This window comes from Sinohyriopsis cumingii, chromosome 8 (assembly GCF_028554795.1).
Source record: "Sinohyriopsis cumingii isolate HCF-2022 chromosome 8, ASM2855479v2, whole genome shotgun sequence".
NCBI classification, from domain to species: Eukaryota; Metazoa; Mollusca; class Bivalvia; order Unionida; family Unionidae; genus Sinohyriopsis; species Sinohyriopsis cumingii.
Genome location: NC_142968.1, coordinates 124,508,811 through 124,521,177, shown reverse-complemented (window position 1 = coordinate 124,521,177; position 12,367 = coordinate 124,508,811). Strand labels below are relative to the sequence as shown.

At 31.7% G+C, this 12,367-nt stretch overlaps 1 protein-coding gene across 3 annotated transcripts in view; it reads left to right on the top strand.

Annotated features, from left to right (window-relative positions):
• Positions 1-12,367, top strand: part of LOC149794572 (uncharacterized) — a 67,681-nt gene that overhangs the window by 48,812 nt on the left and 6,502 nt on the right. For 2 of the 3 annotated variants that reach the window (XM_089968846.1, XM_089968845.1), the window contains exons 5-6: positions 5,936-6,068; positions 9,902-10,027. In XM_089968846.1, the coding sequence (XP_089824972.1) occupies positions 5,936-6,068; positions 9,902-10,027 (259 nt within the window). The remainder of the gene's footprint in view (positions 1-5,935; positions 6,069-9,901; positions 10,028-12,367) is intronic. The other variant, XM_089968847.1, reaches the window with a different exon arrangement.

Here is a 12,367-nt window from a genome sequence, read left to right as displayed (position 1 = left end):
GCAAAGCATTATATACATGGATCAAGTAATTATCAGTACACTTTTCTCATTGTCAAGACATAAAACATTTCTAGTTTCATATATTTCAGGACATTCATTTGCAGCTTGTAGAAATTGAAATTTATCATGCAGGCTGAAATTTCTATTAAAGGTCACCGGCCGTACTCCAACATTTTTTAGATTTGCATTACATGACTAAAAGTAGTTGTACTCGCACAAAAAGAATTAAAAAAATGATCAAGTGTAAAGAAGAAATAATAATTATTCGAAATAGAAGTATATGATGCTGTTACTTCCCCTTAGCTATGATTTCCCACATACAGAGGATGCCAACCGGAAGCGATGTATATTTATCCCCAAAGATGAAGTACATGCTTCTTGTTGTCGAAAAATAAAACACTATAAACTGTGGATAGGGAACATTTAGATGAAACTATTGAAAACTAATTTACTGTTCAGCCTTATATCGATGTGCGTGCATGACGCACTAGATTGTTTCGCTTTCAAAACTGTTCCATTGTTTCAATTTATTTTCAAAACTTCCCATTGATACAGGTAAAAATGAAATCAATGCTGGCTTCCCAATGTCAGCCGACTTTGTAAAAAAAAAAAGAAGAAATTGGCACACATAAAAGAATCCAAAGGAACCAAAGTTGGCTTCCAAATGTCAGTCCACTTCATAAAAATAAATCGGCACACTTAAAAGAATCCGAAGTCAGTTTCCGGGGTTGGCTTGCTTTGTAATAAAATAACCTTTGTTTTTGGTATCCTGTCAGTAAGTTTCAGCAAGGAGTTTACTGCTCACTGCCAGTTATGTTTATTCATCACCCAGGCTTCTATTCGTTTGCCATATGTAATCATAATTGATGTTTGTAGGGCAAATAGTATGCATAGCAATAACTTGCTTTAATAATACTTTTGTATCCCATTCTAGTGAAAAGATTATCATTTGCACTCACAGTGAATCTATTTTAGATAATGATTTTTATTTGCAAGATACCATCATATAATTAACCTGGATACAATTTAATCTTCGTCATTTTGCACCTTATAACTTGTCATGCATGAATGGCAGGTGCCTTCAAGCAGTCGAGTGGCATTCTCGTATCTTTTGCAATTTTGTTTTCTTACATAAGCGATACACACTACAGTAAGGATGCATATGCCAGCTGGCATCCACTACATATACAGAGTTTTTGGATATATTTTTTTTCTTTAATAAATTTTGCACGATGAAATAGAAGGAACAAATGATAACAATGCAAGGTTAGTTACTTTCATATTATTTTCAAAAAAGTGTTTGTTCATCTATTTAATTGCACCGTGCTGGGGTGGGGAGACACAAATTCAATACAAAATTATTTCCTTTCTTAGTTGTATAGAATAATGGAGGAAATATGACTGACAATATAGACTAGTAATGAAAAGCTTTCAGTTTACACGCACACACACTAAGACATCAACGTTAAAAATAAAAACAATAAAATTAACTGGTAAGAGCTTCATATTGCAGCAACTAAAAAATGTCAAAATCATCAGTATTATTCTCACTCTCTCATGTGTAATCGAGTGTTTATTACAAGCATTATTAAATATATTTGTTATAATACCTCATGTACACTACCCTTAGAAAAATGTATACGTATTCTGTAGAATATTATCTGTCAATCACTATTGAAAATTTGACAGGAATACTTAAATTGATAATGTCCTTCTGCAAGTGCTTATATATTTTTAGCATGAAAAATAAATGTATATAAATATTTTAATTAGAATGAGCAATATATGTCAGTTTGTGTTTTCTCATATATGTGTACGTTACGAAGAATGATTTTAAAGAATATCAAGATAGTTTCATTTGTTTTAATTTATTCAGTTTTTTCCTAAACCTTGTTCTATTTTAAAACCTATAAAAACTGTCAAAAACATTTTGTCATTTTGTCCTACATAAATTATATATATATATATATATATATATATATATATATATATATATATATATATATATATATATATATATATATATATATATATATATATATATATATATATATGTATATATATATATATATATATATATATATATATATATATATATATATATATTACAAAGTATCTACTTGCTTGAAGAAAAGAACTTGTTCAAACTGTTGTTAATTTGGGTCGAATTGTCGTTCAAGTTGGGCCCAATTGTCTTAATCTCACCCTATTCAATCACACAGCTTCAATCACTTATTTTTCCTGGTAAACAGGGTCTTTCGGAAAAAGAAAGAATCCTTTTGTCCCATCATCACTCTTTTGGTTACATCCATATGCAATACAGTGCACCATATTTGCTTTACAAAAGCATGATTGTAAGATATATCAGATAGATATTTACATGGGGAAATTAAACACTTGAATGGCTAGATTGAATAGAAGGTTTAAATTTATGTCATATCCGTTTTTTGGCACGCGAAAAGTACCGATTGTTTAGAGAGATTGCAGAATATTTTTTCATTTTAAAAAGGGGATTTTTAAGTCTAATTAAACATTTTTATGGTGGGCTATGACTAACATAATATCACATGTTTGTGCAATATAGGTGGCCAGTTACCTTTAATGATGAGACCCACTTTAATATCTTCTTTCAGAAAAAAAAAACTAATGAGGGGAAAACCATACTCTAAGTTATAGATTTTGGAAGTTCGAGTACAGCGAAGGCCAAAAGCACGATCATTATTATATTTAACATAACTTGTGGGATGCAGGTACATGTGGGTTTAAATTGCATAATGTTGGTGTACTGTTCTTGACATATTTAGCGTGGAAAAACGAATATTTGAGACATGATCGGTTTTAGAATGTTACGTATTTGACGCAGGAAAAAGACATATAGAATAAAGCACACATTAAGTAGAAAATACCATAGATGCAGATATTGTGCTAAAGAAACAAGATGATTATCTTCATATCATTGTAGATGCAGTTAAAATCTTACAGGGTTAAATGAACAAATAAATGAAAGAATGCATAATATTTTTGCACATGACAGGGCTCGAATTTAGCACAAATTTCTTTGTAGCCAGAAGGACTAGTATATTGAGAAAATTACTAGTCCTGCCAAATCTTTACTAGTCCTGTTCACAAAACAATGTTACACAGCTTTCATGTACGTTTACTGATTTAATTTTAAAGTTCGAGCAACCCGCAACAAAACTGGATGTTTTCTTTGTGTTTGTTTTTGCGAATTGCGTACATCAGTTACACCACATAACGTTCCTTTCCTCGTCATAATTCAGCCATTCCCAGTTTTTTGTCCATTTCTTCTGAAACTTTCCATTACGCTTTTCCCTATCGTAAGAATTATTCCTCATCATTCTCATTCAACTTTTGCTTTTTTTTCCCAGTGGCTGAACACCTTCTATCAAATGCCACATTTTGCGTGTCGTATAAGGAGTGAATTGTGCCTTGTTTTGAAATACGAGATGTTATAGTATAGCTGATGTGAATTATTTAAAGCAAGAAAAGGAATGGCACAGTGTCCTTTATATACGAACGTCAGAGCAAGAAACACGTTTCAAAGCACGTGTCTTTGCCCCCTCCCACAATTAAATGGCCTCTCCCTAACAAAGACTTAACTTCAGCGGATGTTCTGCATGATCAAAGCAGTGTCTATTGTAAACACTGTTATAAAATATTAGCATCAGAAGATAGTGTTAGTTTCAGCTTGGAAAAGGTGTGTTCCCATCAAACGAAGCCATCTGACACTCGGTGCATTCTATTTAACTGCTCCAATTACGGTATCATAAGTCGTAAGTTTGGTAATTGTTCCTAATTAATCAAACCTCAGTGTATTGTTGAAATTAATAATAAGGCGGAAAATTTTCAAATCTTAGGTGCCCATCCTCAGAGATTTTAATTCCCAACAAATGTATAGCATTCTGCTTGGATATCCCCCCGTGTATTCAATTATTTGTTCATTCTTGTAAGGGAAAAATATACAAACTATTCTTATCATCATAGAAAATGTAGTTATATGGAAAGGATGTGTCAATAACATAATCGTAATAAAATGATCTAATTCTTATAATTATATCGATGGAAATGTAAAATATGTAGTTTCCTGTTTGTGACTGTTGGAGCGTTTGGGTAGCGAGCAAAAAAGAAAAAGAACCTTAAACAAAAAAACGTGCAAACTAATTTCTTTGATTAGTTTTTGTTGTGTTCTTTTGTGTTTTATACCGCTTTGTAGTTTGTTACTGTGGTCGAGTGAATAAAGTGTGATACTACGTCAATTTTTCATTTAATTTGTTATCAGATTAATTAGGGTCAATTACCAAACTTCCGTTGTTAATGACAGGACCATAATTTGCGCTGTTAAGTGAAAAGCACAAAATTGGATGGATTCTTGTTATACAAACGCACCTTTCCGAGGCAGAAATGAACTTCATCTTCTCATGCTGATATTTTATGACTGTGTTTGCAATGTCCACTGCTTTGATTCTACAGAACATCTGCTAAGTCAAGTCTTTATTAGGGAATGGCATAAACAAACGCTGACTATTGATAACCGAAACTTACTAGCCCATCGGACTATTAACATGACGAAAGTTACTAGTCCGACAGGAAATCTGCTAGCCTCGGGCTAGCGGACTACCGCTAATTTCGAGCCCTGCATGAAATTCAGTTTCAGATTATTAGTCAATTTTTTTATTTATTGACATATATAGGTTTATTTATACAATACACGTAGATAATATACTGCTTTTGTGGACCTCACAGAGTAGCATTTGGCGGATTCTAAAGAAGTGGTGAGCCCTGGCAGTGAAACAAAGAGATGATATTGTCAGACTTTGGTGCACAAAAAAAAGAACTCATCTTTCAATGTGATTGTTTCTTTGGCGATTTATCAGCAAGCAAAATAGTGTATTACCCTCTTCCTACTTTCAGTTTACTACAATACATTCTTTAACTCACCTTAACCAAGTTAATACTGAAACAATGTTAGTAACAGATAATAAGTGTGCTGAAACTCCATCTTGCACATATATGTTCATTGACTACATTTAATATTATATTTATGACTCTAAAAAGAAACAAAGCAGAGGGTGTCACTGCCTAAGTCAGATAAACTTAGCAGTCTGTTCTTTAGTATTTGGTTGTTTTATTTCCTTATGACATTTAATATCTGAAATATTCCAGTGTTTATCAAATTGTTAATATATTTAATTTCATAACCAATGCTTTAGAGTAAAATACCTTTACCTAATATCATGCATTTAATCAAATAGCACTATCATATACATGAAACAATCTGCTGCATCCTTAGAATCTAATCCCAGGATGATTGGAGAAACTTCCATGGGAAGAACAATACAAAAAACATAAAATAGAAAAACATGTATTCGATAACGGGTCTAAAACAAGATCAAAATGTTCACTTAGTTCTTTCCTTTTTTGAGGGGCTGGAGAGGGGATAGTTACGCTATGTGTTCCTACTGTGACAACTGCCAATGAGATTAGATTATAGAACATCCATTTGACACATGGTGATTTAGAAGCATCATAAAGGAAAGAAAACAAATAGTTATTGTATAATCGACAAAACAATACTTTATTGATATACTTAAGTTTTTATAATCTCTTATTGGTTAAGTTTAAATATAGTTTATGAACCACTGATTATGTTGCATGCTTTGTGTATTCCTGTTGAAAATACTAACATTAAAGAAATAAGAAAATCAAAATTATATTACCTATAGAGCATAGAACCACAAAATATCAAGGTTTTTATATAAACCAACAGAAAAAAATATAAAGCAAAACAAAATCCGAATTAATTGATAGTAACTAATCCTAACTAAGTTATGCAGATGAATTTCTTTCATAAATACACTTGCTAAAATTGCACTTGAACAAAAACCACTATACGACTTACATATTTTTTTTACAGGGCGAAGACTTGATGAAGTTACCTCCAAAGAATAAAGCTGGAACATATTATGCATGTATCAAGGGACGGGCCATAAGCTGTTTGAGAAACTCAACGCCTTCTGATTATTGTTCTGGTTTTACAACTGATGAGAGTAAGACGTTTTTATTTGTCACATTTTTTGGTGTTTTTTTTTTCTTCCGACAAATGAATTGTGCGTGTAGTACTGGTACAAAAAAATCATAAAATTTGACCAATTTAAGAAAAAGGATGCTTCTGGTTTTTGCTTGAAAATATTTAAATGATTACATCTCTAAAAAAACAATTTTTATTTCAAATTTAAAATGTATGGTTTTAGCTTTGTAGTATTTCAGAAAAGTTAAATATTTTTACATTTATTCACAACGAGTTCTTATATTCAGTTCTGTTTTGTTTAGATAATTCTTTCTTTTCTTGTCAATTATATTTCTTGATAAATTGTATACATTTGGAAAGAAATCGTGTACATGAATATAAAACAATAAAAAGAATACTTTGCAAACATAATGATTTTCTATTGTTTTTGCCTTTTTTATTCAGTGATATAAACACTTGATCGCTCATGTCATTTAAACATTGAATTTTTGTAAAATGTTCTGTGCTGGATTATAAACAACTTTACTTTCAGGGAAATACAGTGGAAGTAATACTAGTTAATTTTGACTCGTCATTTGCATAAAATTCAATAAAGATGGTTCCTTCTTCTCTGTTGCAAATTGTTTAGCTTTGTGAGGACTAATTTGTTACTCAAATAGAAAATATGTCTTCTGGTAGGAAATCTCGCAAGCATAGATACCTTGTTACAACAAAGGATGGGTAAGGCTAGAAGACATTCATGCCAACTATAAGTTACAGCGTTAGTTTAAAATTTTTGTATGTATGTATATATGACATTGATCAGTAAGTAATAAATAATGAACCTCCATGTGTGCAAAACACATATGCCCACATTTGTCAGTTTTTCCCGTCGAAAGTCTGAGCCTCCTGAATAAGTACTGGAAAATGGAGGACATATCCCATTTCCCCTCCATTGTCCTTGCTGTGTTCTGGATAGCTTCCTTAACTACTTCATAAAACTAAAAACACTGAACCATTTTAGGTACAACTTAATTTTCATAGATGTGCATCAGGATCATCAAATGCATTAATACTTAAACAAGACAACACAAGCATGCTGTTAAAGCATTACTTATATAGTCAACAGAATTAACACAATGCTACATTTCTTCTTCTTCAAAATCACAGAATAAAATAGGATGGGAAAAGATTCGATAACAGTGATGCCTAGACCGATCATACAGGAGACAACTAGACTGGGGCAGGGATCAAAGGCTTCTATTAAAATTTTCGAAGAGTCTGATGGTTACACATTCATATTTATATGTGGCAGGATTATCAAATACTTGTATTTGCATTAGTATACTAAAGCAAAGGCACAAATGAAATACAGACAGTTTAAATATACATTTAAATTAGGTTCTAAAGAATAATAGCCATAAGTGGAGAGAAATACAATGCCTCTGATTTTTCGGACCAAATAAAATAATCATAATCCTTCTCATGAACAATTTTTCATTGTCCTTGTTATGTCAGGATTTCTATGATTAAAAATGTCTGAAATATATTCACACCATAGGGGCCTCTTATAGGGATATCATTATTTTTAATTAATCTATGCATTGTGCATAGAGATTACTGTTTACTGTTCTTCATTTTTACTTTTGCCTAGTTAATTCTTTCCCACAATTTATTGCTGTTTGTGTAAGCAACTATAATTCAGATTCTTATTAATGATTCATTATATACCAATCTTTTCGCACACTGCAAAAATATTCATTTTTCTGAGTATATGTAGCCTCTGATGTTAGTTGTTTAAAGAGAATATTTAATAAATTGTCTCTTGGAATGATCAATAAATCAGTAGTGCACCCATCTACTACTGCTTCTTTTACATTCAGTTATTTGCAACATTTGTTCGATCCTTTTGAGCTTAAAATGTTTTTTAAATCGACGAACACGTGTGCCATTATCTTGGTTTATTCACAAAAAGGTACTTTGTATATTAATCCATCATGTGCTTTGTATTTTCTTTTCACACAGATTATCTCAATACTTTTGACGAATCAGTGGAACATTGATGAGATCTTTGAGTTATGCTGTAAATTAAGCCAAAAGCATACTTATGTATTCTACTACATCATATTTGTAAATAATTATATTCTCGTGTTCTTGGTGTTGATAATCTTGGTAAAAGGGCTGAAGCTGCTTCTCTCTATGTTTCCATCATTTGACCTGAAATTTTACAGTACATTATGACATTGTTGACACTCTTGGCAGAAGGGCTGGCTTATCTCTATATTTCATCTTTAATTCAAGAAACACTGCAGTATTTATTTTAATGTTTGAAATAAATATCATGTGTATTAGCGTTAATAATGATTCGCATCACAGCTGAATCTGAAAAAAACTTTAATACCGTGCTACACATGTAAATACATACTTTCTATTTATATATCTAGATTGTTGTTTTTATATTGGACGCATTCAGTATATATAATCACTCCTGAAAACGGTTCATTTGAGCACAATGTAGCTTTGCAGCATCATTTATGTTGTTCAAAGTATTTCACATTTTTTTTTAAATTTTGAGGCACAATGATTGTACCAATTTATCAATGCCACTTAATGGAGTAGCAACGTTTTAATGGCCCGATTTTTTATGTGTTTCAAAAGTAAGTTATCGCCATAGTCTGCCAAAAAATCTCAGACAGACAGTAGTAAGGGCTACTGTCCAGTAGAAAGGTAGAGGTAATGTTGGTTCTTTAATTTATAGTTGTTGAGGAAGGCTCCAGCCTATAATCCTGACCACATAACGGGGTGTTATAGTATAAGGCAATATATGAGAGCATGACAGAAAAGTAGATAGAATAAAATCAGTGTGTTGTTTGAATTTGTTTGCTGTACATGGGTGGCAGCCCATGCCGAAGATTTTACACTTTTACAAATATAACAATGTGTCCACGTCTTTCACATATTGCCAACTAACCCTAAAGTCATCACCAACATTAATCTCTGCTAGCCGATATTGCATTATCACATGCACTTATATGCATATATATGTGTGCTATAGTGATAGAAAATGGTTCACCTGTGTTTAGATAGTCACAGTTTAATATGTAACATTTAACTCTAGCAGTAGATTCCATAGGACAATCTTACACAGAAGCAAACTATTAATAGACAAGGGATACTAATCAGCGCGTTAACAGTTAAGAGATTATTTAGAATAGCTACTCCAAATCACAACAGTACAGTTTTAATTCACATGAAGTTTACTTAAAGCAGAAACCTGCCGATTTCTGACGAATGATGATGAAATTTTTACATGTTTAATGCCAACAACTTACACCAAAAGGAGGCATCTGCCTTCCTCAAGGATCGCAAAATGATATCTAATAATTAAAAAATATAAATCAGCTATATTGCTCAGCACACATTAAATGACACTAATAATTTCTCCATGTTGTCCTGTTATATGATGTGATGCTTTGTTGACGAACACATGTGATACCCATGATACATTTTTATTCCAATAGTATAAGTATTGCAGAGACATAATATGTACCTATCCGGTCTACATGCAAACCATAAATTTTGCAATTTGTATCTTTTGGTACAGCTCAAGTAAATATGTGACCCAAGCCCATGATGATCTTAAACGCCATATATTTAAAATACTAAGTTTCCACTACAATATATAATAGTTGCGCACATATTCAGACTGTTCCCAATAACATGCCAAGTGAGCAGTTCATATCTTTAAGGGTTTACAAATATTTACCCCAAACACTTTCAGGATCAAACGATAAAAAAGTTTACTTTATATCAATCAACCGACTGATAAATTCCTCATTCACTAATTTAGCATTGAATATTATTTCCTTACAGTTAGCGGTGACCTGGATCCATCCAGCAGTCGAATTGAATCTGTCTTTGCGATGTTGATTGTTATAATAGTTGGGTTGCCCGTGGGGTCAGTCGTATTAATCATTATCATATGCTGGCGCAGAAAAAGTGAGTTTTATTCAGAATTTTTAGACCAAATGTATTAGTTAATTTAGTTTCCTTAAAAAAAACCAACAAACAAAAACCTGCTAGCTGTGTGCATGTATGCCTTAGCTAGATGGCTATTCAATAATACGAAGGAAAAGAAATATCTGTCTACATTACAATATTTGATGTAATATGTTAGTAGAGATCATTACAATGTGTTGTTAGTTTGTACTGTGGCATGATGTAAAAGATGATAAATGTTAGAACTGACTGCATTTGATTTTGAATCTTTGGCCATAGGTAAAGCTTCAAGACTATCTAAGCTGCCCGGCGCATTCATCATGCATGTGTTGAAAACTTTAAAGTCGTGGTTTGTATAATCAACTCTTACTGTGCAGCTTGAAATTGGATGATGATTGCAATATGGGTTCATTAAGATGAGGTAACCTCTTACCAACATGCATTGTACAGATGTGAACTCTGAGATGATGCATTTGTGGCGTCTTTCTTCTAATTTACATAGTGAAAGAGAAAAGTGCTGATAACAATTCCATAATCACAATAAGATTATCATCAAAAAAATTAATAACATTAACAAAGCGCATACGGGATCTTGAGAAAATATTAGCTGTAAACCAATCTCAGCAAAGCCGTTTGGCAAGCATTATGTTATTGGATACCGATCTAATGTAAATAATTACTTTAAGTGAACAAAGTAAGTATCGTCCCTTACACCTATCTTTGTTTGATTGATAAGATTAACCTATTGTGTTCATCTTTCACAGATATTGCAAATTGTTATATACTTATTCGGCTGTTACTTATTATAGACCATTGTCGACAGGGTAAATTTTATAAAGTATTGGTGTAAGGCCATTCTGATATTTTCATGTAGATACTAAACTAAGAGTAGAGCAAGAAAACACAATCTGATCTATAAATAATTGCCTCCTGTTATATGTCCTGAGGTTTATTATACCAGTTATTATTAGACGTGTGCATACAAATGCTTTAGATGCATGAATGGTGACATTAATCAAATCAGATACATAGGATGTTTGTCTCATGTTGAATCATTGAATGTAGCTAAATGCATGGTGATTCAGTGTCAGTTTGGAAAGGGGTTAACTTAAAAATGAATGTTCATGCAGACAGGTCATGGACCGGCAGAAAAGCTCTTGATTACTACAGATATTTAAAACAATAATCCGTCAATCTTTAACACGAATGACAAATGTTTTTCAGTGCTTATATTGTTGCTTGATATTGATATATACATTTAACAATCAGCACTTTTATTTGTTTATACTGATTCATTTTGAAAGTAATTTTAGGTTAAAACCTTCAGTAACAAACATTTTCAAACTTGCCTTTCTTTCTATTTACCATGACTCTACCCCATTTTAATTCCTTTATATATCTCTCTCTTTCTTGTAACATCTGTTTAACCTACAGTTCTATATTGCATATGCTTCAACTGTTTTATGTGACATGACTATACAATAATGCTTATTTAAAAAAACTATCTAATATAAATGAATGTATTATATATGTAACATTCCCCACTTTCCCATACATATATTTTCCAGAGTAAAACTCCAAACCATATCACAGATCCGAACTGCAATTTGGTCTTGTGTTGATTTTTGTATTCAATCGGATATGGAAAAAGTGTAATGGATCCTAATTTATCTTAATTGTTACTTGACAAAAAGATAAAATATACTATTTTACTTGTATTTTGCAAGAATCAAGAAATGAATTCCCATGGCACAATTCAAGAAATATTTCAATATGAAATCTAAAATACTTTACATGGTGATGACACCAAGATAAAACAAAATAGAGAATTCTTAAAAACATTACCTTTTACCATTCTGTGTGTACTTTTAAACACGATTGTTATTATTTATATTATTATGACTCTATGGCTTTACAAAAATAATAGGAAAGGATGAGTAGCATAAAACTTTGAAAAATTCAATATATAACTTTTTTTCCTAAAATACAAAGTGAAAATGTTTAGAAGGCATACAGTATTGTGAATTAAATCCAGACCTCCTGGAATTATGAACACATGTCCTAATGAATAATGTTCTGAATAATAATTAGCGGTATTCCGAATAATTTCCAATGCTGAAGGTGGTCACATGCCAGTAATGGCTGGTATTCTCTATTGTACCAAATGGACTAAATTATATTGATGTGTCAACAGTCTTTTATTGAATCACAGTAATATAATATAATGTTTCCTTGTTTGAAATCACTATAATTGCCAGTTAATGTCTCTTTCCAAAAATATTATTGAGTAGTTTGTATTTCCAGAGAATAATAAATAATTTCACCCAAATCAAAATCTCA